The following is a 27,444-nucleotide window of genomic DNA, read 5'->3' as shown; positions in this document are numbered from 1 at the left end:
TCCTTAGAATCCAGAAATTTGACATGTAGAAACAACCTCAGAGAACATTAAATCTAATACCTTTTAATGAGAGAACAGAGGTACAGAAAAGCTCAAGAACTCTGCATGTGCACTGTGTTCCAGTCAAGTTTGAAACCTTAATATTTATTCCTTGAATCCAGTACTGTTTCCTTTAGACTCAGTTTCCAGGCTACACTCAGCGCCCTTCTATGTGTATTAAGCTTTTTGTGTTACATTGGTGCAAAGGAAGACATTCTTCACCATACATAGGTGCCCTTTCTTTCCCAGCATTTAGCATGCTGTTCCTCACTAACCATGGGAAGAAGGGACAATAAAAGGATCTGTTGAGAAATAGCTTTCTTTGGCTGACCCAGATCCCACATGGAATCAGAGGCAGAAGATAGATCTAATTCTTCTCATTTGTACAAACCTTTATATAAATTTATGAATTCATGCTTATGAAACTTGCATAATTTCGACAAAACCACTTAACTAAATAAAGTTGAGGGCTGGAGAGATGGCTCAGTTGTTAAGAGCACTGACTGCTCTTCCAGAGGTCCTGAGTTCAATCCCCAGCAACCACATGGTAGCTCACAACCATCTGTAATGGAATCTGATGCCCTCTTCTGGTGTGTCTGAATTTACAGTGTACTCATATATATAAAATAAATAAATATATCTTTAAAAAAAATAAAGTGGAAAGTACCTGGCAGCTCCTAGGTATTCATTCATGTGTGTGTGTTTTGATTTCAGAAGAAAATAGTGAAGAAACATATGAAGATATCTACAGAGCAAAGACTAGTGACCCCAAAACAGAGTGAGTGTCTTTCTCGGATTCTGGGCTCAAGGTGTTTCCTGTCTATCTAGTAAACCAGGATTTAAGACATGGCCCCATTTCCCACCACCATTGCTGGGGGAGACTACAGAGGGATGATAAGCTATTGAAATACTACACTGTCAATCGTCAGCATATTCATTACTGTGTACAACCACACGCCGTAATATTAAAGATTCATTGCTTTCTCCTTTGAGCGAAATGTCCGCTTTCTGGAGTAGAGAACTTTTATATGATGTGGTAAGAAGTAGTTGAGACAAGGAAAGTAAATAACGATAGACTTTGCCTTGACTTTCTAGTTGGTTTCCCAGGAACAAAGCAATAAGTTTAACTAAGCCCTTGTCTTTGTGAGTCAGTCAGACAGACTCTGGGATTTACCCGCTGGCATTGCAAACGACATTTGTTTGTTCAAATGAGCAGCACTGGTCAAGTTTAATTATAAACAGCACGAAAAAGAAAATAGTATGTCCAACAGTGATGAGTCTGGGGATGAAGGGCGCAGTGGTCTGGGTGGTTATGTGGGTACACTCCTTTCGTCTCCATCCCCCTAAACCGAAAGGATATTTAGAAGAATTTCATCATGAGCATGTCACCACAGGTGTACACTCAGCTACTGAAAATCAGTGACGGCACTATCAGGAGCCAGTAGTTCCTCTGAGGTGTCCCCAGTACCATTTAGAGGGAGCATTTCCTGGGTTATTTTCTCCCTGGAAAAGCAAGATTTTGCTTTATAATCTCTACAGAAATGCACACTATTTGTGGTAGATGAATGTTTGTACACACTATAATTACTCTATTCATGGTTGCCTCAGATATGCTTCATATCTCAGCAGGATCTCAGGAGACTTCACTCCTAGTTGCTGAGACATTTCCTTGTGCTTCCTTGAGGCTGAAGTCTCTGGTCCTTGATAATCCAACAGTGTTGTCTCCCACGTCTACTACTCTCTCAAACGCTCCGTGTTTCCTCTTAGTGCAGCGGGGAGGGCAGCCCTGAGAAGGTTGCAGCAGCTCTTCTCGAGAGAAAACGGCGTGTTCAGAATGAAGAAAACCAAGTCAAAAGAAATTGTCAGGTAAACCATCCCCTTTAGCCTTTCCTGCTGGTTGCTGCCATCAGCAACAATGGCCTTGCAGACACATAGGATACTTTTTTCCAATTCTCTGCACCAGGGACAAGAGAATCAGAACCTACAACTGTAAAGGCCCTGATTACATGATACCCTAAGAAAACAAGTGAGGAGAAAAAACTACCAGAATAGGCAAGTGAGATCCAGAATGGAACATGTGTGGAACATCTTAGACACCTTGTATCATTAGCACTAAACATCATGTTAGTGGTTACAAGGTTTCAAGTTCTCTTGGCCACATAGTCTCCAGTGGTCTTTCTTGTGTACCTGTCCATATGAAAGCAGCGATGTACTTGTGATGTGGACATGGGTTACCTGAATGGTTTGTGTATCTCAAGATCTTAGACTTAGAACCCCCGTCCCCACCTCCTTGTGTAACCTCCATGATTAGTCATTGGGAAGGTTCCAAACTTACCAGCAGTGAAAGAGAGAGGGGTTTCTTCCTTATGTGCTTACAGGACTTGGTTCCCTCAGGGATGCAGTGGAAGGGGGACTGTGCAGCCTCTGGAGACATTTCTCTTCATAAGGTCGATACAGATAGGCAGGTCTAGATCTGCACTTTGTGAGAGCAATTGGCCAAGTAATCATCTGCATTCAGATAATACGGAGCTATTGCCCTCTCAAGTTCTTCCCAATTATAAAATCTTGCATTTTTGTGATTTTTAAGCTCAGTGGTCCCCTGGAGCTAGCTCTCCCAAGAGATCCAAGCAGACATGAGTGTGGGTACTGCAGTTCCCATTGCAGCACGGGACATGCTGTTACTTTATTTCTATCTCCCTCCAGGACAGAAACTGTATCCAATCATCTCACTCATCTGGCATAAGAGCCTGGCTCATGGCTAATACAAAAACGTCTGTAGTATTGACTCAAAATTAAAGATGCAAAGGCACAGATCTGTCTGTCTGACTGTGTCTCCTTCCTTGCCTCCCTCCCTCCCTTTTCCTTTTCCTATCCTGCAACTCTTTCCATGTGACCTCCTTAGCAACCAGAGAACCAAATGCCCACTCCTACTTGGCAGGCTGCCATCTTACATTTCCACCTGACCTGGGTTTCTCTGTGCAAGTCTTCCTTTGGCTTAAAAAACACAGAAAGAATGTAGTATAGGCAGAGCCCCTCTGGATTTGTCTGTACACTGTTCCTTTTCCTTCCTCATGGTCATTAGTATATCTGACTGCCTCTCAGAAGGCTAATGACAGTTGTGGATTCTGTGGGTGCAGGTCTAGGTTAGGTAGGTAGGAAGTGAGTTACTGCAGTCCAGAGGGATGAATGAGCTCATTTGGAATGGGGTAGGGACAATCAAAACAGAGCTGCAAGACTCTCACTTGACAGCCTTGCCTAGGAGTACCATCTGGGTCAGGCACCTGCCTAGGCGTACCATCTGGGCCAGGCACCTGCCTAGGAGTACCATCTGGGCCAGGCACCTGCCTAGGAGTACCATCTGGGCCAGGCACCTGCCTAGGAGTACCATCTGGGCCAGGCACCTGCCTAGGAGTACCATCTGGGCCAGGCACCTGCCTCGGAGTACCATCTGGGCCAGGCACCTGCCTGGGAGTACCATCTGGGCCAGGCACCTGCCTGGGAGTACCATCTGGGCCAGGCACCTGCCTGGGAGTACCATCTGGGCCAGGCACCTGCCTGGGAGTACCATCTGGGCCAGGCACCTGCCTGGGAGTACCATCTGGGCCAGGCACCTGCCTGGGAGTACCATCTGGGCCAGGCACCTGCCTGGGAGTACCATCTGGGCCAGGCACCTGCCTGGGAGTACCATCTGGGCCAGGCACCTGCCTGGGAGTACCATCTGGGCCAGGCACCTGCCTGGGAGTACCATCTGGGCCAGGCACCTGCCTGGGAGTACCATCTGGGCCAGGCACCTGCCTGGGAGTACCATCTGGGCCAGGCACCTGCCTGGGAGTACCATCTGGGCCAGGCACCTGCCATCAGGATGACGTCTGGGATATGTCTGCTCCTGAGCATGACTTTTCCCCTTGACCTTTTTTGTCTTTTCCTCAGTAGCAATGGATTTTCCATGTCACTGCCTGACTTAGGTAAGTGCCATTTACTTTCTGTTGCCTACCAGTATTGCTGTCTTTGGGATTGGTATACTAAGGGGCAAGGGAAGAACACTGGCTTCCCAATGAAAAAATGGACTCATCAGAATGAAAGAATATACCTCAAACAGTGGAACTTCCTGCTTTGGAGAGATGAGAAACCTTTTTCTGGTATTTCCGTAAATAGGTGTTACTCTTTTTAGGAAGCTTCTAGGACTCACATCCATACTTTGTGATTGGGATTTGTACCCAAGTATTTCTGACTGTGAAGTCTAGGCATTCTGCATTGATCCGCACAACTCTAATGGGTTTGCTAGCCAGATTAAGACATGATAAGTGGAGTATGAGCATGCTGCAGTCCACACACTAGCTGATTAAAAATGGGTCACTGGATGTATAAATCATCACAGTGCCGGACACAGAGGATGCTCTCAATACACATCCAGTACATGGAATTTGCCAATAAACAAGATTTGTGTGATTTTTGTTCATTGGCACTAAAAATACAGCTTCTTTCATTAACAACTGTGACTCGGTGATTCAAACATGTATTTCAGAATTATAAGCTACCAAATCAAATGACAAAGGTTATATAGTCCTGATAAAATTGCAGCTCTCTCAAATATTGTCATAAAAAAACTCAAAAGGCAACCTGGCATGGGAATTCGTCTTACAGATGGATTACCTCTAATCCCCCAACCCACAAACCAAAATTGCACCCAAATCTGGACGTCTTTTTATTGCTGACAGAATTGAGAACTTCTACATGTGACTCCATGTGACATCTGCATCACATGGCAGGCACAGTGAAATATTATATGAAGTTACCATTAGGATATATGTAGCAAGTGCACATGAAATAGTAACTAACTTTGTTTGTATTTAACTTCTATTTCCAAGATACGGTCTGTATATTTCCCACTGTATATATGCAAATACTCTGAACCCGAAAATATTTGATGTCTGAACCTTTCTGTCCCAAAGCACTTAAATAAGGGAGGTTGACTCTACACCCCCACCCAAAGCTTAAAGGTACTGAGGGAAATTAGTAAAGTTAACAGTGACTATGAACACTGGAAAATGAATTGGGGATATATCACAATGTCCCAAAGTTTTTCAAATAGTGAATCATTTAAAAATCATAGAAGTCTATATTGCATGCTATCATGAAATAAGCTAGAAATATCTAATTATCTTTATACACTAACTCAGATTCGATGTAATACAATAGTATTCTAAAGAAACAATGTGTGTGTGCATGCGTGTGTGCGTGCGTGCATGTGTGCGTGGGTGGTAGGTGGAGACCAGCAAAAACATTCCCATTTGCCCTCCACTGGGTATTAAGAAAAGTTCCCTTGATGTTGTAGCAATATAAATCATTTTTCAGCTCCAGAAAATGGGACAACTTACAATTCGACGAAATCAAATTGATGTAAATGCATATGCAGGTCAGATGCTCAGCGAGCTCACTGCTTCTTATTCCCTCAGTTGAGTTTCTTCCCCAAAGAGACTCATTTTGCTCCAGCCTATCTATGTAATCAGATAAAAGGCTTGAGGACACATTTGGATAATTAGGTCATTGTGTATAATTTGCAGAGCCAGAGGTGTATGCTGCATAGCTAATAATTTTTTTTTTGATCCTGTCTGTGCCGTAGGACCTAGGTCTCATGATGGTATCATCTATGATGATGTGGATACACGTGACAAAGAATCGAAGTAAGTAGTTTACTTCATGGTCATCCCTGGGGGCGCCAACCACTGGCTGATGCTTCGCTAAATACAGCCAGAGGGGCAGATGCCGACAGACTGGACAAAGGTTCTTGACCCTCTGTTCTGAAGAGAAAATGATGAATACACCCACTGCTGGCCCAACAGTGGGACCGAGCCACAGAAAGGCATTGGAGCTTCATAGTCTGTGTTTCTTATCTTTGAGCCTTGAAAATTTCAACACATTCAAATAGTAATCTTTTGTGTACACTGAAAAATGCTGGATAGCAAGTGCTGTTTGATAGAACAGTTTTCAAGGACTAAATCACTATCACTGTTATCTGTAGAAAGGAAGCCATCAGACTTAGTGCCCCTCCCCGTTTCTGGCTGTCTTCCATTCAATCTCCACCAAGCAGCTGGTGATGGGGGCTTATTTTCTGTCACCTGTCCCTGATCACTGTACCAGGACTCTTGCTGGGTAATAAGCCTTTGTTAAACCAAGAGGTATTTTTAAGATCATACCATAATTGACTTTTTCTACAGTGTTTTAAAACTCTGGTCATGCTATCCTTACAGGGAAAAAGTGTCCTGTTCTCCCCACGTTTCCATGGAATGGTTTCCCATTCCTTCTCTTGGCTTGTCTTAAGCTTTTCATGTGAGGTTTCTTCTGCCACCCATGCCTTAAGTATCAACTGTTCAGACACCCCATAACCGTTCTGTTATCCCTTCAAGCATCCTTTGTTTTTACTTTTTGCAGGACTGGGGATTGTTATGAGGTCTCCTATATGCCATGCAGACACTGCACACTGCCCCCTCTAGGCGGGAACGGCACACAGTCCCCTCCAGGAGGACACTCTGCACTGCCCTCTCTAGGCAAGCATGGTCTACTGCCACTCTCTAGGCGGGCACTGCACACTGCCCTCTCTAGGCTTGCACTCTGCACTGCCCTCTCTAGGCGAGCACAGAACAGTGCCCGCCGTCCTTTCATTTTATATATTTCACTTTATTCAAGGTTTTCCTAAATTGCCCAAGCTGGCTTTGAACTTGGGATTTTCCTGCCTTAGATTATCAAGTGGTTTGAATTAGAAATGTGATACCCCAGTCCTCCCTCCACCCCCATATATTTTTTAGTGTTTTCTCAGCTATCACCAAGACTTTAATATAACCAAAATATCAAAAATTATACATTAAAGTGAGATTTGTTTTTCTGAATTCCTGTAAGCCAGGAGAGCAATATGACCTAAGCTCAGGGGGTTTGTAACAGTGCAGGATACAGTTTTCTCGTATCCAAACTTGCCTGCTAATCTCTATGGTAGTGATTAGAAACACAGTTGCCCCTGGGCTTTCTGATCCTCAGTTCTTGTGCCTGCTGTCCCAAGGTTTTGTTCTAATGTGTCTGACACTTCTCACTTCCCCTTCCTCATCACACAGCCAGGACCACCACCTGTGTTGCTTCTTAAATTCCCGTAAAAGTCCCCGAGTGGCCTTTACTAATTAACAAATATAGTCATGTCACAAAATCCACAATCCACCAGCTTTAAACATTTGGTCCTTATGCATTATTCTCAAAATGCAGTCCACACTGTCCCTGGCAACCCTTCAGCCTCACCTGCACCCCACCCCATTCTACACTACTGAGAATTCCTTGAACTCTAAAACTGTCCATTATTTCAAATCTTCAAGTATTCCAACACTATTAATTCATTCAGCAAATGCTGATAATGTATTTGGTACCAGATATTGGGTGTAAAGTAATTCAAAAGCAAGATGTAATACTTCATTTGGGGAAGGAACAAGTTTTCTCCAATTATGCACTAGAGTTTGGTTGTGCTGGACAGGAATATTTTGAAAGAGATACAAGTATGTGGGAAGCATTCTACACAGCACTCATTATTTGTTTTATTTTACTGAGGGTTTTTGCCAAATTGTCCAAGCTGGCCTTGAACTTGGGATCTTTCTGCTTTGGATTCCCAAGCTGCCCAAATTACATGTGTGATTCTCTCGGGTTTGGCTTCCTTGTGGAAGAATTAGCAAAGCCTTGTGGAGAATTCTCTCATCCATACCAAAGACTTTAATTACAATCATGATAGAAGTGATATCACAATTTATATTTTGAGGTCAGATTTTTTTTTCTGAGTCTCAGTAATCATCAGGAGGTGTTTGATATTAACTTACAGTAGATCATTCATCTCTATGACTTAGGCACTCCCTTTTTATGAAAATATTATTCTCATATCTAGAAAAAGCTATTTTCTTGTTTATGTCTTCTTGTAGTCTTAGAACTCCAAGACCCTATGCATGGTGGTTTCAGATCTAAATCATGTGGCCTGATACCAAAATGCAGTATGTAAAGTTGGACTTATGAAACTGCACAAAATAATCTGGAATCTCAACATGGTAGCTTTTGTGTCTGTTAACGTGTTGGTGTCTATACTGAGGCAGTGAAAAAAAGCATTTGACAGGTGGTATCTGGGGGCAAGAGGAGAGCCCAGAAACAGGACAACAGCTTAGTAGACAACCATTTACATGCAAAACACTGTGTTTAAGAAGTTTCTTGAAGCCAGGTAGCGGTTGGCGCCTTTTGGGAGGCAGAGGCAGGTGGAACTCTTGAGTTTGAAGCAGTCTGTTCTACACAAGTTTCAGGATAACCAGGACTGAAACCCCATCTTGATAAACAAACAAGCAAACAAACAAACAAAACCAAACAAATGAAGATCGGAGGAGGAAGAAGAGGAGAGGAGGAGGGTGGTGGTGGTGGTAGTTGTTGTTGTTGTTTCTTAGATGAGTGTGATTGTGCATGCTTAGAGGAAGTTAGATCTCTGTGAGTTTTAGGGCAGCCTGATCTATATAGTGAATTCCAGACCAGCCAGAGTAAGACTGTCTGGGGAAAAACAAACAAATCAAACTAAAAGCAAGTTGGAGCATAAGGCATATAATCAGAACATAAGCAGATGTAGCATGGTAGGAGATTGGAAGGCAGCCCTAGAATTTTTAGTCAACCACCCTATAATACCAAGTTAAAATAATAAATAAATTCTATTTGTAACAGTACACTATAAAGCACAATAAAACCAACCAGCCATCTCTATCAAACAAGAACTAGAATATAGCCAGTACTAGCCATCCCCATATGCTCACCCTCCACCTGCACATGCCTCACCTGCACACACCCCTCATCTGCATACCCTCACCTGCACATCCCTAGCCCCCACACCCCTCAAACTTCATCTGCACACCCCTTACCCCTACACCCCTCACCTGCATGCCCCCACTAGTACACACCCTTCACCTGCTCACTCCCCACCTGCTCATCCCCCACCTGCTCATCCCTCACCTGCATATCCCTCACCTGCTCAACCCTCACCTGCTCACCCTCCACCTGCTCACTGCTTTCCTCCAGGGGGTGTTCAGGACTTTTCTGTTCTGTGTGTTAATGTGGGAACCGGGGCTCACCCTTATGTGCTGGGATGGCACTTGTGAATTTGTATTCCATGTGTGCTTCTGTGCTTTTCTTGTTCAAAACAAAAAACATATTTATCAAATTATAGATGACAAAATTATTGTTTCATTATAAAAATGATTTCATCCTTTACAGTGAATTCTGTAGCTTCTGGTTTTACTCACATCTACTGCTTTGCTGCCATGCTTCCTTCATTTTTACTGCTCTTTGATTAATATTCCAGTATGCGTGTGCCACATTAATCCATCCTCTTGTATGGATTTAGTTCCGGAGTGATTTTGCATTTGCGATCAGTACTTCCACAGATATTGATCCCTGTTACCCTGTGTGTACTTGTCATGTTGGTGCCTGTAAATAGTATCACGTTGTAGTAATTTGCATCACTAACAAGCTCCAGTGCAGTTATACACGCTCTGGTCTTGCTCCTAGACTCTGTTCATATCCTTTGACTGCTTTCCTGAGGTGTTGCCAGGATTTCTCTTCCTCTTGGGTTTTAAATCAATTCATTTTGGATACAACTCTTTCCTTTCTCATGTCAATTACTACTACATCTTCTCCACCTGTTGGCAATCATTCTCAACTTCCTTTCTAGTCTTCCAAAGAATAGAAATTCAAATTCTTTTTTTTTTTCGTGTTGAATAAGTGTCCCTTTATTTGCTGTTTATAATAGCAACAAAAGTGTTTCCTTGAGTTGATGTCAGAGGCAGTTTCTCCCAAATGTTAAGTAAAGCAGTGTACAACATCAGTATTAAAATGTTAAATTTCACATTGTCTATACCACTTTGATCTTCTGAACAATTTAATTGAGCAAAACCTTTAAATGATCACTCTATGTGCTCTCTATACATTTAAGAGGACTTCTCCCAGCTCGTTCACCAGTCTCCTATATTCTCTTCTAACAGTTGCCCCTTTGCCTTTTAAACTCAACCTCAGGTCCATCTGAACGGAGGGTTTTTGTTTGTTTGTTTTGTTTGTTTTCAAGAGAGGGTTTCTTCCCTGATTGGGGATTGAACCAGAGCATCAGTGGCAAGAGGGTTGAATCCTAAACCTGAGACCACCAGGGTGCATCAAGTACGGCATGAATTGTGTTTTATTTTAACAAGTGACAGCCAGTTGTTTTCCTCTATACAGATAAATGTCTCTTATTTTCCCCAGCAACTTGCAATGCCATTTTGTCAAATCAAGTATCCCATCACCTGAAGGTCTGTTTCCAGGTTCTTCTCTTCTGTGGTTGCTTCTATCCTAATGGCATTGTGGAAGAGGCTGTGTTTTCTATTTCTTTTTTTTTTTTACTTTTCTTTTTTTTTCGGAGCTGGGGACCGAACCCAGGGCCTTGCGCTTGCTAGGCAAGTGCTCTACCACTGAGCTAAATCCCCAACCATGTTTTCTATTTCTTCTTCCTTTCTACTGCTTTAAAAACTTTGAAGACTTGGCTATACTGTTTTAGTAAAGAAAATAATCATGGGAGAGGATGTCTGCCCAGCCTGCACCTGTTCTCATGCTGTAGCTTCCTTCAAATTTTGTGCACAAGCTCATACTAAACTCTGTTCTGTGCCTGGTATTGTACAGAGCTTGTAGCAGATCCACTGGGACTAGGTCAGAGTTCCACCTTCTGGGAGCTAATACAGAAACCAAAAGTGAGTGAACATGAGGCCATTAGAAAAAAAGAGTAGTTTCTAGAGTCTTCTTCCAGGCTTCAAAGGTTAACAGATCATGAGAAAAGAGAGGTGTGTGAGATTCCCCAGCAAGTCAGAGTAAGATTTGACAGAACGGGTCAGAGATATTATCACCCAACTCTCACATGAACAGACAGGAAATAGAAGCTACTTAGGCACAGTGTAGAGTGAGTCAGGGGTAGAGGGCAGTTGATTGAGTGAAGTTCAGTTGAGTTCAGGCAATGAGTTGAGTTCAATTGAGTTTAGTTGAATGTAATTGGGTGCAGTTCAGTTGAATGCAGTGAGTTCAATTGAATTCATGCTGTTCTGTTCAGTTCTGTTCAGTTCATACAGTCAGTGGAATTCAGAGGCAGGTTTTCCAAGCAGAGCAATTTAGCAGAAGCCAAGAGCAACCAGTTTGAATCAATTAGCTTGGAAAGGAGTTTTGAGCCAGAACAGCTGAGTTGAACCAGCCAGCCAGAGTTCAGGAAGAACTAGAAAAGGTGAGCTTATTCAAAACTAAGCCTTTGAGACAATTACATCTGGTGACTAGAAGTTACTTGGACATATATGCATACATGTAAACTCTACTTACTAGGATCTACATGAGAAAGAACATAGGTTTTGTCACCTCATTTAACATTATACTTTCCAGACTTAACCATTTTCCCACAAATTTCATTTTTATTTACAGCTTAAATTCCATTGTATAGATGTACCACACTTTAGAAAAGAATTATTTTTAATTATGTGAATGTGTCTGTGTGTAGATATGTACATGTGAGTCCAGGTGATCTCAGAGACCGGAAATGTTGGGTCTCCTAGAACTGAAGTTACATGAAATTGTGACCTGGGAACTGCACTGGGTTTTTTTTGTAAGAGCAACACATTCTCTTAATTACTTAGCTGCCTCTCTGGCCCCCAAGCCAAATTTTGATTATCCACTTATCAGTTGATAGATATGTATCTGCTTCTAATTCTTTGTCATTGTGAATACTGCAGCAATGAATGTGGATGTGCAAATATAGCTGTAGTAGACAGGGAGTCTTTTGGGTTTATACCCAAGAGTGCTAGAGTTGGGTCATGTGGTAATTTTATTTTGAATTTTTCAAAAACCTCCATACTTATTTTTAATAGTGGTTATGCTAATTTGTACACTCACAAGCTTCATTGTTGGTAATCTTAGCCATTCCTACCAGAGTGAGGTACATCCTTAGCCATTAGTGAATTGCAAGTTTACCAGTAGGATTCACATTTTAGAGAAAAAGCAAGCAAGCCAGCAAGCCAGCCAGCAAACAGACAGACACACACCTGAGGCTCAGAAAGGACAGGTGTGATTACAAGCTGGCTAATTTTGTTTCTGGTTTCAAATTTGGGCCACTGAGAAGCCAACAGATTTTGTCCTGTGGGCCAGTGTGGCCTCGTTGCTTTGGTAAATGAAGTCACAACAGTGGGGCTAACGGGATGTTCACTGTGAGTATGTATATGGGTTTCTAAATGAGGCTTAACCTACTTTGGTCACTGACCTAGAAAACACTGGTGGTTTGGTAAATGTTTACTAGTTGAATCTCAGTGTACTTGATCAAAACATGTTTCTCCTCAGAGTGAAAACTTGGAAGGCTAAGTTTTTGACACCGAGAGTGAAAAAGGGGAAAGGCAGCCATGGATCCAAACGGTAAGGACACAAATGCACTTACAGCTTCACTGCTGCGGCCTCTACCCTTGCCAGCTGTGGGACTTTAGGCCAGTCCTTAACATGGACTCTCGGGTTCCTCACCTGCAACTGAGAGCTAGCAACACTTGCCTCCCAGTACAACTGAGAGGGGACAGAAGAGACAAAGGTACAAATACACAGTTCCTTACACCCATCTCCAACCTCCACCCTACCCTCCATCAATGAGGAATAAAAAAGCAAGGGAGGTAGCCCCTAGCAAACAACGAAGGACATACAGTCTTCTTGTCTTTTAGACCATAGGAGCATCCCTCCAGAAGGATAGAACTTCAGTAGAACATCAACCAGATCTGACTTTGCTAAAATGTAAGTTTAGTTATGACTACAGTCAGAATGCAGTCAGAGCATTTCATCAGCTCAGGACATAACGGGCACTCGTGGTGCTTCAGATTGCACTCGCTGCTCAGGGAGGGAGGCCATATCCTCTAATGATCACTTAGCTATGTGCTCCTCTTCCCTGATGCAGGATCTGGGGGACTTTCTTTGACATACTTCTTGGGAAAATTCTTAGTAAATAGTGATTTGTTTGTATCAGGAAACCTATGGTTTTCTCAGGGTATCCCAAGAGAAGTCACATTTGTTGGTAGCAAATTGAAACTCAGAGTGGCAAAGGCAGCCCTTCCCCATTTAGAAAGAGGCATCCAGACTAGAAAAGTTGATTTTTGTTTTTTACATTAAACATCATACTAATTTGCACAGGGCAGCTGGAGAGAAATCCAAATGTAAAGTCAGGAAGGTTTCTGACTCCTTGTCCAACACAGTGTTATCTATCATCAATACACATCTGTCTTTTGGGGAAACAATTTTCTAAACTGATTAATATATTCTCAATTTGAAAATATAATAATAGACTATCATTGTTTCCGAAGAGCAACGGATCAAGTTCTTGGATCCTTTTATAGTGGTTTCTGGGACAACTATCCTACCAATAAAGTGTTTTCGGTATTAGTTAACTGACAGCTTAGTCTACCAGTAAGTACAAAGTTTGGGTGAATATTCAAATACAAAGGCATGCATGGTCTAAATAGGCACTGTATGTAGAGGGAATGTGTATGATTCTAATGGAGCCGGCATTTGCTGAAGGTGCTCAAGACCCTGAAGGATGTTATCTGAGCATACTTAATTTAGAAAGATATCTCTGTAACGGGTATGCAGATAGATTTTTTTTTTTTTTACAAGAATGGACATGGAGAGTGGTATTGTTACCAGTTGTCAGGGTCTAAGAGGGATATTTCCAGGTTCTTGGCTTCTTATTCAACAAAGAAATAAAAAAAAAAAAAACCAAAACATCCTGCAAAGTATTGGGGAGAATTTATTCAGAGTAAAGAGCTAGAATAGGTCAGAATACACTATAAGGCTGTTTTATTTGCTTAAAGTCTCACCCATGTTTGCTGCATCCCGCTGTGTGGTCTTAACGCCGTTCATGCATTCCTTACATTTCCTATTGCTATAATAAGATATTCCCCAAACCGACTTAAGACAGAAAATTTTATTTTGACCCATAGTTCAAAGGTACAGTCCATCACCCCGGCTCTTGTTTCGTTACAGTAAAAGCATATAAAATCTACAGTTAAATGTTGTCAAAACCAGTTACCTTGTTGTGGTGTTTTATGATCAAGGCCCCCCCCCCCCAGTCTCAGGCATTTGAATACTTTGGTCCAGTTGGTGGCACTGTTTGGGTACATTTAGAAGATGTGGCCTTGCTGAAGGAAGTGTAACACTTGTAGGTGGCCTTTGCAAGTTTAAAGACTCAGGTTATTTCCAGTTCTCTGCTTGGTGCTTTCTGTTCCAGCTACTGTGCCCACCAGTTCCCTGCCATGATGGACTCTAATCCCCCAGGAACTGTAAGCCCAAATAAACACTTTCTCCCTATAAGGTGCCTTAGTCATGGTGTTTTCTCACTGCAACAGAAAAAGAAACTAAATGATACACCTACTATTCTATAAAACACATTATTTCTCCTATTCCATTGCTCCTCCTCCTGCACTCAACCATTCTCAAGTTTGTTTTATTCCATGCTTGCTTGCTATAAAAATATTGGTAGAGAGAAACCTCAGTAGTAGGACGCTCACTTAGTATCTATGGAGTGATGGGTTTAATCTTCAGCACTGGGGAAAAAACACATATATGTATGTATTAAACAGAAAAATAGTTATTACTTCTTCTGAAGTTATGACAATCTGCTGTAGTAGAGGGATGTGTTCACATATATAGATGTGTGTATAGATATATGTAGATTTATACATGAGTTTACCCTGAAACAGGACGAGTTCTAGACTCACAGATGCAATATCTTTGTCATGCTACACTCACCTCTACCCATGTTATTTCTTGCTAGTTTTTCTCCCAAGAATTTCTTCAGAACTAAGAAGAAAAAATTAGAAAAGAATAAAGTGGAAAAGGAAGAAAAATTGTTCAGAGAAAGATTTCAGGTATGTTCTCTTCTCAAAGTAAAAATTAGCAGAAAATGAATGCCACTGACAATCAAACCTTCCACTCCTGAAGACTCTACTAGTTTGTGGTGTCTCAGCCACTCTGAGATAGACATGATCTTTTTTAGAACAGTCTGATACATCCCTATATTGGCATGCCTTTGGATATTGCTATTCAATCGGTTAAACCTTCTACAGTGTTGTTTAAGGCTCTGTTCACCTCCCTCCCTCAGCTCATTTGTACAGCGTTGCTTGGAAAAAGAACTTTTCATATGTCCGTTCCCAATGTGCCGGCCATGTCGTTTCGAGCACTACTGCAACAGTGTCTCAAACTCACGTCTTTCATTAAGAGCCTGTGGAGCACTTTCTACTTCTCCCAAGTTGAAGTGGTCCTTCCTGATTGCATACCCTGCCAAAATGAGAACTTCTGAATTCAGGAAACGTTTTTATCACCATCCATGCGCTAGACAGCAGATGAAGGGAGACAAGTGCTATAAAGAGGAGGCACACTGTGAATCAGAGCGCCAGCAGAAATGTTTCTTGGTAGTTCCCTCAAGTCAGGAACACAGCTAATCTGTTTTCTCTCCTTACATCGTGTCCCTGCTCTTTTTGCTTTGCCAATAAACCACTCATAGTTTGGTTTCTAAGAGAGCTGGCGGCTCCTTCCTCCAGGCCCCGACTTGGTCTACTCCACATCCGACATGCCCACTCCACTCCGCACGTGCTGTGTTCACTTACCAAGAACCAACTGAGGCATCTTCTCATTCCAGAAAGACCTGCTCAAACCTTCTGGTTAAGGGTTTTCTCTTCTTCCCTAAGGAGCAACTTCTGTGCAGTTCATCACACTGCACTGTGAACTTCTTGGAGACAGTTTACCTTAGTCTTCACACCCGTGTGCTCAGCAGAGCCACTATCTCAGGCTTCACACACATCCCTAACTGTTTTGAAAGTGAACTAAATAGGAGGTTACATAAACCCTTAACCACTGCTATCATCTGCTTGGTCCAAAGGTGATGATGTGATTTGATTAGCTCAAAACCAACAGTGTAGCAATCTCTGGTTGAAAATACCCCTATAGTCCATCTAGCATTTACTTTCTCCCCTCTATCCCACATGGGACAGAAATCCCATCTCTGTATGCAATTTAAGTCTATCCTTAATTTTCTGAGGAGCTTCTAGTTACCTTTAGGGGAAAATATGACATTTCAGTTCAGCTCAAATGAAGAAACAGTGTGTGTTTCACTGGTGACAGGAACTGCAGGTACACGATGAGGAATGCCAGCTTCTCCTTTAAAAGGAAGCCAGTATGTTTAGTACACTGCAACAGTAAGCTGTTCATGGCAGTCCCCAAGGTCTGAGAGGTCACTGGCAGAAGAGTATTTCAAGTAGAAAAAGGAAGTGAGCATGCTTGAGCAAAGGCCTGAGGAGATGGAAGCACGATGCATTTACAAAGTCTCCTGGAGCTTCCTAGGGATTCCATAAGGAGGACAGAGACAAAGGGACAAGGATGACAGTGTGCCAAGGACCTCTGATAGGAAAAACTACTAGCAAAAACCATGTAGACCTCATCCTAAAAGCAACAGAGTTTCCAGAACTTTGTAATTAGGTGACCTATGTCAGATTCGTATTTGAAGAAACCATTGAGGATTCCTAGTAAACACAACAATGTGTTTCTGGGGGAAGCAGGAGCACTCTTAGCCAGCTGAGGAGGAGGCTGTAAGTGGAGGCATTCCATTCTAATCTGCCAGGGTGGACATCTATGACCTAAGCTACCTTTCCTAGGTTCTGTTTTCCCAGTCAGTGCATGACAAGGTGAACTACTTGTAGAGGCTAGCTCATCAGGAAGAAAATATCCTGTAGGTTTAGGAACCAAATTTCCAATCAAAGACCAATCCTCAAATACTTGTCTTTCATCAGACATGGAGAGTGGGTCTTTCTGTCTTATATCCAACTACTGCCATTTTAAAGTACATGTACTCTGAAAAGCTGAGGCTAGAGCATCCTCCAAAACAAAGTCAACTCTGCAGCTCTGCTAGATGTTTCCTCTCCTGGGTTGGGAGGCACCTTTGCTATTGCTACAGCATAACAACTATGGTTTATTCTAACCCACGAGGACTTGTTCTAATGTGCATTAGTGGATGTGAAAACAGTTTCAAGATATAATCAATTAGACAAATGTTTTATTTGGGATTTTACTATTATTTTTAGGGAGTTCTACTGTAATACCCCATTTTTTATTTTATCCATCTTATAGTTTGAGATTATTATAGTATATGTGTCATTAATTCTGTTATAATAACCATGCAAGCATGCCCTTACTACTAATTTCTCATTTTAGTATGGTAAAGAAATCATGGTCATTAACAGAGCTGTAGCATGTTCCGGTAACTCACGAAATGGAATATTTGATCTGCCAATAACTGCTGGAGAGCAGCTGGAGGTCATCGACACCACTGAGCAAAACTTAGTAATATGTCGCAATTCCAAAGGCAAATGTGAGTTTATGTTGAAATTATTTTCTTTATATTCAAGAATTTTCTCTACAACTCTCAGGTTAGTAACATGAGTTTTGTTTCTACAGATGGATATGTGCTCATTGAACATCTGGATTTCAAGTAAGTTGTTTAATATTATATCCAGTCATGAGTTACAGGTACTTAATGTGATATATATTCTAGCCTTCAGGGACCAGAGTTTACTTGGAAACCAGCTATGTAATGCACTGTCTGGGATTGCATCAGAGAAGGCCATGTCACTGGACTTCCAGTATACTTACCAAACTAATACATAGAGCCCATTTGTAAACAGGTTTTTAAGATTTTTTTATTTTGTTTTAAATTTTCAATTGCATGTTTTTATTTACATTTTAAATGTTATCCCATTTCCTGGTTTCACCTCCAGAAACCTGCCATCCCACCCCAACCCCTGCTTCCATAATGGTGCTCCTTCACCCACCTACATACTCCCTCCCACCTCCCCACCCTGACATTCCCCTATACTGGGACATCAAGCCTTGACAGGACTAAGGGCCTCTCCTCTCATTGATGCCTGACAAGGCCATCCGCTACTACATATTTGGATGGAGCCATAGGTCCATTCCTGTGTTCTCTTGAGATGGTGGTTTCATCCCTGGGAGCTCTGGAGGTCTGATTGGTGATATTGTGTTCTTATTATGGGGTTGCAGATCCCTTCAGCTACTTCAGTCCTTTCTCTAACTCCTCCATTGGGGACCATGTTCTCAGTTCAATGATTGGCTGCAAGTATCCACCTCTGTATTTCTCAGGCTCTGGCAGAGCCTCTCAGCAGACCACTATATCAAGCTCTTGTCAGCATGCACTTCTTGGCATCCACAATATTGTCTGGGTTTGGTGGCTGTATGTATATGGGACTCATCCCCATGTGGGGCAGTCTCTGGATGGCCTTTCAGTCTCTGCTCCAAACTTTGTCTCTGTATTTCCTCCTGTGAGTATTTTTGTTCCCCCTTCTAAGAAGGTCTGAAGCATCCACACTTTGTTCTTCCTTCTTCTTGAGCTTAATGTGGTTTGTGAATTATATCTTGGGTATTCCAAGCTTTTGGACTAATATCCACTTATCAGTGAGTACATACCATGTATGTTCTTTTGTGTTTGGGTTACCTCACTCAGGATGATATTTTCAAGTTCCATCCATTTACCTAAGAATTTCATGAAGTCATTGTTTTTAATAGCTGAGTAGTATTTCCATTATGAAAATATACCACATTTTTTGTATCCATTCTTCTGTTGAAGGGCATCTGGGTTCTTTCCAGCTTCTGGCTATTATAAATAAGGCCTCTATGAACATCATGGAGCATCTTTTGGGTATATGCCCAGGAGAGGTAAGGCTGGGCCCTCAGGTAGTACAGTGTCCAGTTTTCTGAGAAACATCCAGACTGATTTCCAGAGTGGTTGTACCACTTGCAATCCCACCAACAATGGAGGAGTGTTTCTCTTTCTCCACATCCTCGTCAGCATCTGTTGTCACTTGAGTTTTTGATCTTAGCCATTCTGACTGGTGTGAGGTGGAATCTCAGGATTGTTTTGATTTGCATTTCCCTGATGACTAAGGATGTTGAACATTTCCTTAGGTGCTTTCAGCCATTCGGCATTCCTCAGTTGAGAATTCTTTGTTTAGCTCTATATCCCATTTTTTAAATAGGGTTATTTGATTCTCAGGAGTCTAACTTCTTGAGTTCTTTGTATATATTGGATATTAGCCCTCTATTGGATGTAGGATTGGTAAAGATCTTTTCCCAATCTGTTAGTTGCTGTTTTGTCCTATTGACAGTGTCCTTTGCCTTACAGAAGCTTTGCAATTTTTATAAGGTCCCATTTGTCAATTCTTGATCTTAGAGCACAAGCCATTGGTGTTCTGGTTAGGAAGTTTTCCCCAGTGCCCATGTGTTTGAGTCTCTTGCCAACTTCCTCTTCTATTAGAATCAGTGTATGTAATTTTATGTGGAGGTCCAAGATCCTCTTGGACTTGATCTTTGTACAAGGCAATAAGAATGGATAGATTTGCATTCTTCTACATGCTGACCTCGAGTTGAACCAAGACCATTTGTAGAAAATGCTGTCTTTTTTTCCACTGGATGGTTTTAGCTCCTTTGTCAAAGATCAAGTGACCATTGGTATGTGGGTTTATTTCTGAGTCTTCAATGCTATTTCATTGATCTATCAGCCTGTCTCTGTACCAATACCATACAGTTTTTATCACTATTGCTCTGTAATAGTGCTTGAGGTCAGGGATGGTGATTCCCCCAAAAAGTTCTTTTACTGTTGAGGATAGTTTCAGCTATCCTGGGGTTTGTTACAGTTTTTAGAAATCACTTGCCATATCCTTACTGATACTGTGTATTTCATAATGTCATCATGTGTTCCTTTCTGTCCCAGGCATCAGGGCTGATCCCGTTAGGAAGGTATGCGTGACGTCAGGATGTGTCCTAGGTGTGAGTTCACCCCTAACAGCACTTTCAGCTCCTGCCTCAAAATGACATGGGCAGTGGAAACTTCTGTCGGAAACTAAGAAGAAAACCTTCAACAACTCAATGTTGGTTTTACTCCATAAAAGTTTGTCTTTCAATGTCTACGTTCCTGCTGGTTCAAGAAAGCGTGACACAGTATGTTAGTGTGCGAGCATTCGCCTAATGAGCCATAGCCCAAGTTAGAAACCTTGCCTTCTGGCACCGGGGAGTTGGGCAGATAGTAAGTGAACTTCTAATGTTAGTCCACTGCATGTGCAGCCCCTTGGTGCATATCTACATTTCATATGAATTCTGTTTAGTAAATAATGTGCTCATATTCCTTTGCATGACCATGACACCACCACCTGAGCCACCATCACCTGTTTTGTTTCTTAACCAAAGCGAAAGACTAGAAGACGAGGACTGATGAAGGGAACAGTTTGCTGCAGGGGGTGGGGGTAGTGGATTCTTTTCTGGACTCAACCAGAACTATCATTTGTGTTTAAGTATATTTAACAAAACTGTGAAGATATATAAAATATATACATGTTGTACCATGTTAAAACGGGGGAAATGATTAGTCTCTGTGGCTAAAACACATCCAAATGTATCTCCTTTATGTAACAGTAAATAGAAATTGCAGAGTTGTAAATAACATTCTGGTTCTACCTGATATGCACTGTATGTTAATAAAGTCTGCATATGCTTTCAACTACTACATTTGAAGTTCATTTCCTAATCTTCCAGAGGACTCCAGTTCAGTTCCCAGCACCCACATGCAGTAGTCACTGTATCTGTAACTCTGGGAGTTGGCATACCATGCTCAGCCCTCCAGGACACCTGCATTCAGGTGGCATAGGCTCGCACATGAAGGAAGAATTGTGCTTTAGCAAAAGGGACGAAGAAAGCTTTTCCCTGACAGACCCATTCTTCCTCCTTTGAATCTACTTTGTAGGCGTCCCTAGTCTCCTATCTTCCTTTACATGGTCCCAATGGCACCTGCCAATAAAGGCCATTTCATCCTAAATCAGATGAATCAAAGGTATTTACAGAGTTCTAAGTTTATAGAATAAACAGGTACATTACCACAAATAGAAAGACTAATCACATTATAAATGGAATAGCTTAAGGATTAAGAAAGGTGTTACAAAGCTTGGTCTGAAAGAAAGGCAGAAACTAGAAAAATCAATAGTCTTTCTGGAGACTGTCGAGAAATTCAGGCAAATAGTATTCACGGAGTCTGACTAGAAGTGCTGCTTGGAGGACTTCCTCTAAAGACTGGGGACCCAATCAAGGATTGAGCTAAAAGAAAATGCCAATGTTTGGGGGGCTCAAGGTTAATGGGGTTACAGATTACAGAGACCAAAAAAGGCTTCTTTGCAATATTCACTAAGGGGAATTTCACAAGGCTCCCACACTTAGATGAAGAGCTATAGGCAATCAGTGGCTGCCAAGAGAGGAACTCTCTCCTATAGGAATACGCTCCCTGCTAGGATTCAACCCAAAGCACACGTACAGAGAAGAACACTAGATGAGCCCAGTAGGTTGTTTGTGTGCCAGTAGCTCATCTGTTTGTTGTGTTTGGAAGTGAACTTCAAGGGGCAAAGGACAAATGCAGCCTTAACATATCAGCACAAGTAAACGGAACAAGCAGGCACAGCTCTACTGTGTCTGACCCGTTAGACTCAAACGGAAGCCAGGCACAGGAGGCAATCAATGTCACTTCTTTTTGATTCCAGGAACAAATCTAAACATACACTCAACAATACCAGTGCACCTAATTTCATTAGATTGACCCAGCTGGATATAAAAACATAGACTGATCTCCATATAGAAATACTGGCAGGTGACTTCAACACCTTGCTCTCACCCAGACACATAAGCAAGTAACCTTCAAATGCGTGGGACAGACTTCTGCATAATATTTCCCCCACAGAGTGCACATTATTTTCAGCAGCCTAAAAATAGACCACAGTTTTACAAAGCAAGTCCTATCAAATCTTTAAAAAGAACAACTAGAATTCTATAGCAGAAAAATTAGAGTAGTTTTCATGAAAATAGAACAACACATTATTGAACAATGAGTGGGTCATTTTTATAAAAGAGAGAGAAATTTCAAGACTTTTTGAACCCAATCATAATAAACACATAACAGAACCTATGCTATATTTTGAAAATCTCTTTACAATGGGAAGAGCACAGCTCTAGGTGGTGGTCACACTCATCAGATCAGAGTTGCCATGAGCATCCCGTGGTTTTGCCAGTATCACTCTAGCAGTCTGTGCACATCCCTCAAGGCTTTGGTGCTTGTCAGTCACCCTGGAGGTCAGCGTATGCTGCCAAGGCTTCCTCCAGCCCCCACACCCACAGTCCTGCTATCACCTAAGCAAGTCCAGATCACCACAGCCACCCCACGTGTGAGTAAGCACCTGTCATCTGGGCTCCACAGCTGAATTTCATGCAGGCGCAGTGTTGGCAACAAAGCACACAACCCTCAGCTATGACCCAGATACAGACTGAAACATTTTCCAGACCAGGAAGGATAAGAGCTATCCTCCTGCTGTTTGTTTTGCTTTGTTGGTTTGTACATATTTTTATTCTGTGTATTTTTGTGTTGTATTTTTTGTTTTATCAATATTTTAGTAGTGTGTGTGTGTGTGTGTCTATATGTGTAAAACTAGTCGCAATTTTGTACATTAACTCACTATGTGTCTTAGTTAGGGTTTAACTGCTGTGAACAGACACCATGACCAAGCCAAGTCTCATAAAAGACAACATTTAATGGGGGTTGGCTTACAGGTTCAGGGGTTGAGTTCATTATCATCAAGGTGGGAACATGACAGCATCCAGGCAGGCATGGTGCAGGAAGAGCTGAGAGTTCTACATCTTCATCTGAAGGCTGCTAGCAGAATACTTGCTCCCAGGCAGCTAAGATGAGGGTATTAAAGCCCACACCCACAGTGACACACCTACTCCAACAAGGCCACACCTCTCAACAGTGCCACTCCCTGGGCCACGCATATATAAACCATCACATCCCACTCCCTGCCCTCCCCCATAGGCTTGTTCAAGCATATGAGTCTAGGACGGCCATATCCAGCCAGAGCATAATTTAAAAAGTACATTTAGTCCAACTTCCAAAAGTCTGTATAGTCTATAGAAGTATCAACAATGGAAGAAATCAAATTATTCATTTCCAGATGACATGATTCTATACTACTCTATATTAAAAAACCTTTTAAAGTATGTGAGGAAGAGAGCTAATAGGAATTTTCAGTAACTTTGCAGTATACAAATCAATATACAAAAAGCAGTACCTTTCTTACATACCAGCGATGAAACTGCAGAGAAAGAAATTAGGTAAACATCCTATTCACTATAGCTCCAGAAAAAAATTACCCGGGAATAAACTTAAGCAAGGACAAGAAAGTCTTCTAAATGAGGTTGTTAGGACACTGAGAGAAAATGCTAGACAACAGAAAGGTCTTCCCTGCTCCCAGAATGGCAGAATATTGTAAAAGCCATTGTATTGCTAAAAGTAATCAACAGATTCAATGCAAGTGCCACCAACATCCTAAGGTCACTCTTCACAGAACTAGAAAGAAGGATACATGTGTTATGTGGACACAAAGAGTCACAACAAGCCTGCAGGGAGAGAACACGGTGACAGGCAGGCATCATACTACCTGGTTTCCAAGCACACTACAGAGCTACAGGACACGGATGGCCTAGGAACAGCACAAAAACAGACACAAGCCAGAGGAACAGAACAGTGGTCCCAGAAATAATCCCAGTAAGTTCGACCAACTAATTATTGACAAAGGTTTTAAAAACATAGTGAGAGGAGAGGAAAAGGCCAGCTGTTCAAAAGGTGAGAGAAAACCTGTAGTCTACCTGCAGATAAAGTTAAATCCACACCACTTCACCCGGTACAAAAAGCAATTTAAAGTGGATCAAACAAAGCCCTAATATAAAACCTAAAATGCTGAATCTGCTAGGAGAAATCACTTCAAAATAAAGGTATGGGAAAGACTCTCAAAACAGGGCTCTACTACCAAAGGAAACATAATCCCCAAACTAAGATACTGAATTGTGTGAAATTAATTTTTTCTGCAGAGCAAAACAAAACTATCACACGGGGTGAACAGTCTATAAAATAAGAATATTTTTGTCACCTATGCTTCACATAAGGAGCTAATATGCAAAACTGAAAAAAAAACTGTTGAAATTAAATGAACTCAGAAATAAAAATCAACACATAGGCTAATGAAATGAACAAACAGACCTCAAAAGAATAAACACAGATAGCCAATTAGTACTTTCATTTTTTAAGGGAAATAATATTCATTAACACACTGTAGTGGCCGAGCACCTGACAATATTAGATATATGTATATCTAATTACATATAATATTATATAAATATGCATATATATTCCTTAAGAGAAAAACATAAGGGCCTTTTGAGTTTATACATTGCTGCAACCACTTTTTAGATAAGTACACTAAATTCTAAGAGAACTCCTCCTAGATCACTCACTCAATGTATTCACTGGGAATTTAGCAATAAGCATTTTTAAAAGTATTCAACATCCCTAGTCATCAAAGTAGCACAAATTAAAACTACTGTGATAGACCATCTCATTGCCATCAGAATGACTATAATGAAAAACACACACACACTCACTCACACACTCACACACTCCACATTCCCACCCCATACGCACACCACATTCCCACTACACACACACACACACACACACACACACACACACACACACACACACACTCCACAGAACACCAGCAAACACTCCTTAAAGTGCAGAGAGGAGGAACTCTTACTCATTCCCAGTGGGAGCATGAACTAGTGCAGTCATCATGGAAATCAGTGTGACGGCTTCTCAAAGTCAACACAGGACCCAGATGCACCACTCCTGGGCACAGAGCCCAGGGTCTCTGTTTCCTGCCCACAGAGACACTTGTACGTCTGCGTTTATGGCTACACTACCCACAATAGCAAGGAAAAGCAACCAGCTCCAATGCCCATCAACTGATAGATGATGAAAATGTGCTACATATGCCTAATGAAATTTTAGTCAATTATAAAAAAATGAATTATAAGAAAGTAGGTGGATCTAGAAGTATTTTACTAAGTCACCCAAATTTAGATAGCCAAAAACTGCATGGTCTCTCTTATATGTAGATCCTAGCTTGTAATGTACACATGTGTGCAAATAAACGGGCATAAATGTGAGTGTAGCAAAAAAAAACAAAAACAAAAACAAAAACAAAAACAGAAACAAACCAGGAAGTAACCATGATAGGAAGAAGAAAGAAATGCTGAGGACAGACACAGGGACGTCCGTGGCTAAAAAGCTGACAGCTAGGCAGAGGAGCATTCGAGCAGGACAGGGGACGGGGAGAGGAGAGGAGCAGGAGGAGCACCAGCTAAAATTCTGTTGAAAACACCACAGCAGTAAGTAGTACTTTGTACACTAATTAAAGTAAAATTTAAAAAGAGGAATCATTACAGCCAGTCTAGGGAAGTCTGAACCATTAGAACATATTTTGACAACTTACATACCAAAAAACTGAGGAACACTAGAGACAACTGATGTATTTCCTTCCATGCAGCTACAGCCTACCAAAGGGAAACAAGGGAGAGTTAACAACTAAAACAGATACAAAACAAGCAGTGCAGCTAAACGGATCATAGTCTCTGATAGAAAAACAACAAAACAGTAAACGAAGAGCAAACAGGACCAAAGGACTCCTTACTGAATCCTGTAAAGAATGCATGAGCCCCCGCCCCAAATTATTCTGGCAAGCAGAATGGTGCCAAACTCACTTTATGAAGCCAGTGTTACCCTGATACCCAAACCAGACAAAGACACAACACAATAATTACCAGCCAATCTCCTTAATGAAGGTAAATGCAAATTTTTCAATAAAAATACTGGCAAACCAAATTCAGCACATATAAAAAAGATAACTCACCATGATGAAATTGATTTAATTCCACAGTTCATAAAGTATGCAGATCAGTAAGTGTAAGACATTATCATATAAATAAGAATTAAGGACAAAAAACATATGATCATAACAGTCTGTGGAGGATTTGCCAAACTCAACATCCTCTATATGCAGAATTCTGAAGAAACTAGGAATAGGCAGAGCAGATTTCAACACAATAAAGAATGCACACATCAAACCTAGAGCCAATATTTTACCAGAAGAGGTGAGATTAGGAACACAAAAAAAGGGGGCCTGCTTTTGTGACTATTATCTATTTCATTTTAGCCTTGAAAGGAAGACAAGACTGAAGGAATGAAGAAAACTAGCAGGAAGAGTGAGACAGGAAGAGAAAGAGGAGACATGGTCAAAGCACATATTACGGAAAAAGGACATATGTACAATTAATTTATCAACAAAGTATTGTGTTTTAAAAGTAATCAGAGGGGCTGAGGCCATAACTTAGGTGGTAGACTGCTTACCTTGCACGCATGAGACTCTGGGTTTAATATCCGCCACAGCATGAAATGGGAATAGTGGGGCATGCCTCTAATCCCAACGCTGGGGAGGTAGACACAGGAGAATCAGCTTAAGGTCACCCTCAGCTTCACAGCAAGTCCAAGGTAATTTAGTTGCCTGAGATCCTGTCCCAAAAACAAAGAAGACAAAACAGAGGTGGAGAAGAAGGGAGGAGGAGAAGAGGGGTGTAGAGAAGGAGAACGAGAGGAGGAAAATAATGACAATAACGATAACAGCACAAATTAGTAGTAGTAGATTTGTGCTTAGTCTCCTGAGAGAGCCCAAGAATGCCCATGGCACGTCCAAAGAGTATAACAATAAATCTGTGCTAAGTCCTTAAGATGGTGGTGGTTTGTTATAAAATGCAACACCCAGACGTGCCTCTGGTTAAAAACTGTAGTGCACAGTCACAAAGATGAACGTGGACAGCGACGGTGTGAAATAGCCAACAGAGTCCCAAGCAATTTCTTTCTAAAGAAGCTTTCTCTTAGCTGGAACATGGAATATTAGCCTAATTACTGAACAGAAACAAAAACAGCCTTCAAATTAAACAGACTTTAATTTGACTTTGTGGAAAATGCAGACACATGATTAGATGGGCCACTTTTCTCTTCTGTTTGTTGCCAAGGAGTCCCACACAAGTGAAACATCCATCAGAGAGAATCTGCACATAGGAAATGCTACTCAATTCACTGATCTTCTCTACAGGGTTATGAAGAGAAGTCCTCTCCACTGATCACTGAAATCTCAAGAGTGCATAACAAATAAAACTGAAATTATGATCTATAGTCATTTAAACAAAATCACCGTGAGTCTGCTGGTTCCTATTCTGAAACTGATTACAGAAAGTAGTCCCGATTTCAATAACTTAACAATGCTTTTAAATAGAGATGAACTCTGGCACTGTGCCATTATGGGACTACTTTACAGGCTAAGGATG

General features: G+C 41.5%; 1 protein-coding gene across 1 annotated transcript in view; it reads left to right on the top strand.

Annotated features, from left to right (window-relative positions):
* The window catches only part of Fyb2 (FYN binding protein 2), a 121,362-nt gene extending 100,618 nt beyond the window's left edge, over positions 1–20,744 (top strand). Inside the window, exons 13-21 of the mRNA XM_032891730.1 lie at positions 754–817; positions 1,807–1,905; positions 3,973–4,004; positions 5,663–5,723; positions 12,433–12,504; positions 14,900–14,993; positions 17,332–17,488; positions 17,575–17,608; positions 19,904–20,744. Coding sequence (XP_032747621.1) covers positions 754–817; positions 1,807–1,905; positions 3,973–4,004; positions 5,663–5,723; positions 12,433–12,504; positions 14,900–14,993; positions 17,332–17,488; positions 17,575–17,608; positions 19,904–19,916 — 626 coding nt within the window. The 3' untranslated portion in view covers positions 19,917–20,744. The remainder of the gene's footprint in view (positions 1–753; positions 818–1,806; positions 1,906–3,972; positions 4,005–5,662; positions 5,724–12,432; positions 12,505–14,899; positions 14,994–17,331; positions 17,489–17,574; positions 17,609–19,903) is intronic.
* The last annotated feature ends 6,700 nt before the right edge of the window (positions 20,745–27,444 follow it).

The sequence above is a fragment of the Rattus rattus genome, chromosome 1, assembly GCF_011064425.1.
Source record: "Rattus rattus isolate New Zealand chromosome 1, Rrattus_CSIRO_v1, whole genome shotgun sequence".
In the NCBI taxonomy this organism is placed as follows: domain Eukaryota; kingdom Metazoa; phylum Chordata; class Mammalia; order Rodentia; family Muridae; genus Rattus; species Rattus rattus.
The sequence above is the reverse complement of the archived record's forward strand: the minus strand, read 5'-3'. Positions and strand labels throughout refer to the sequence as shown.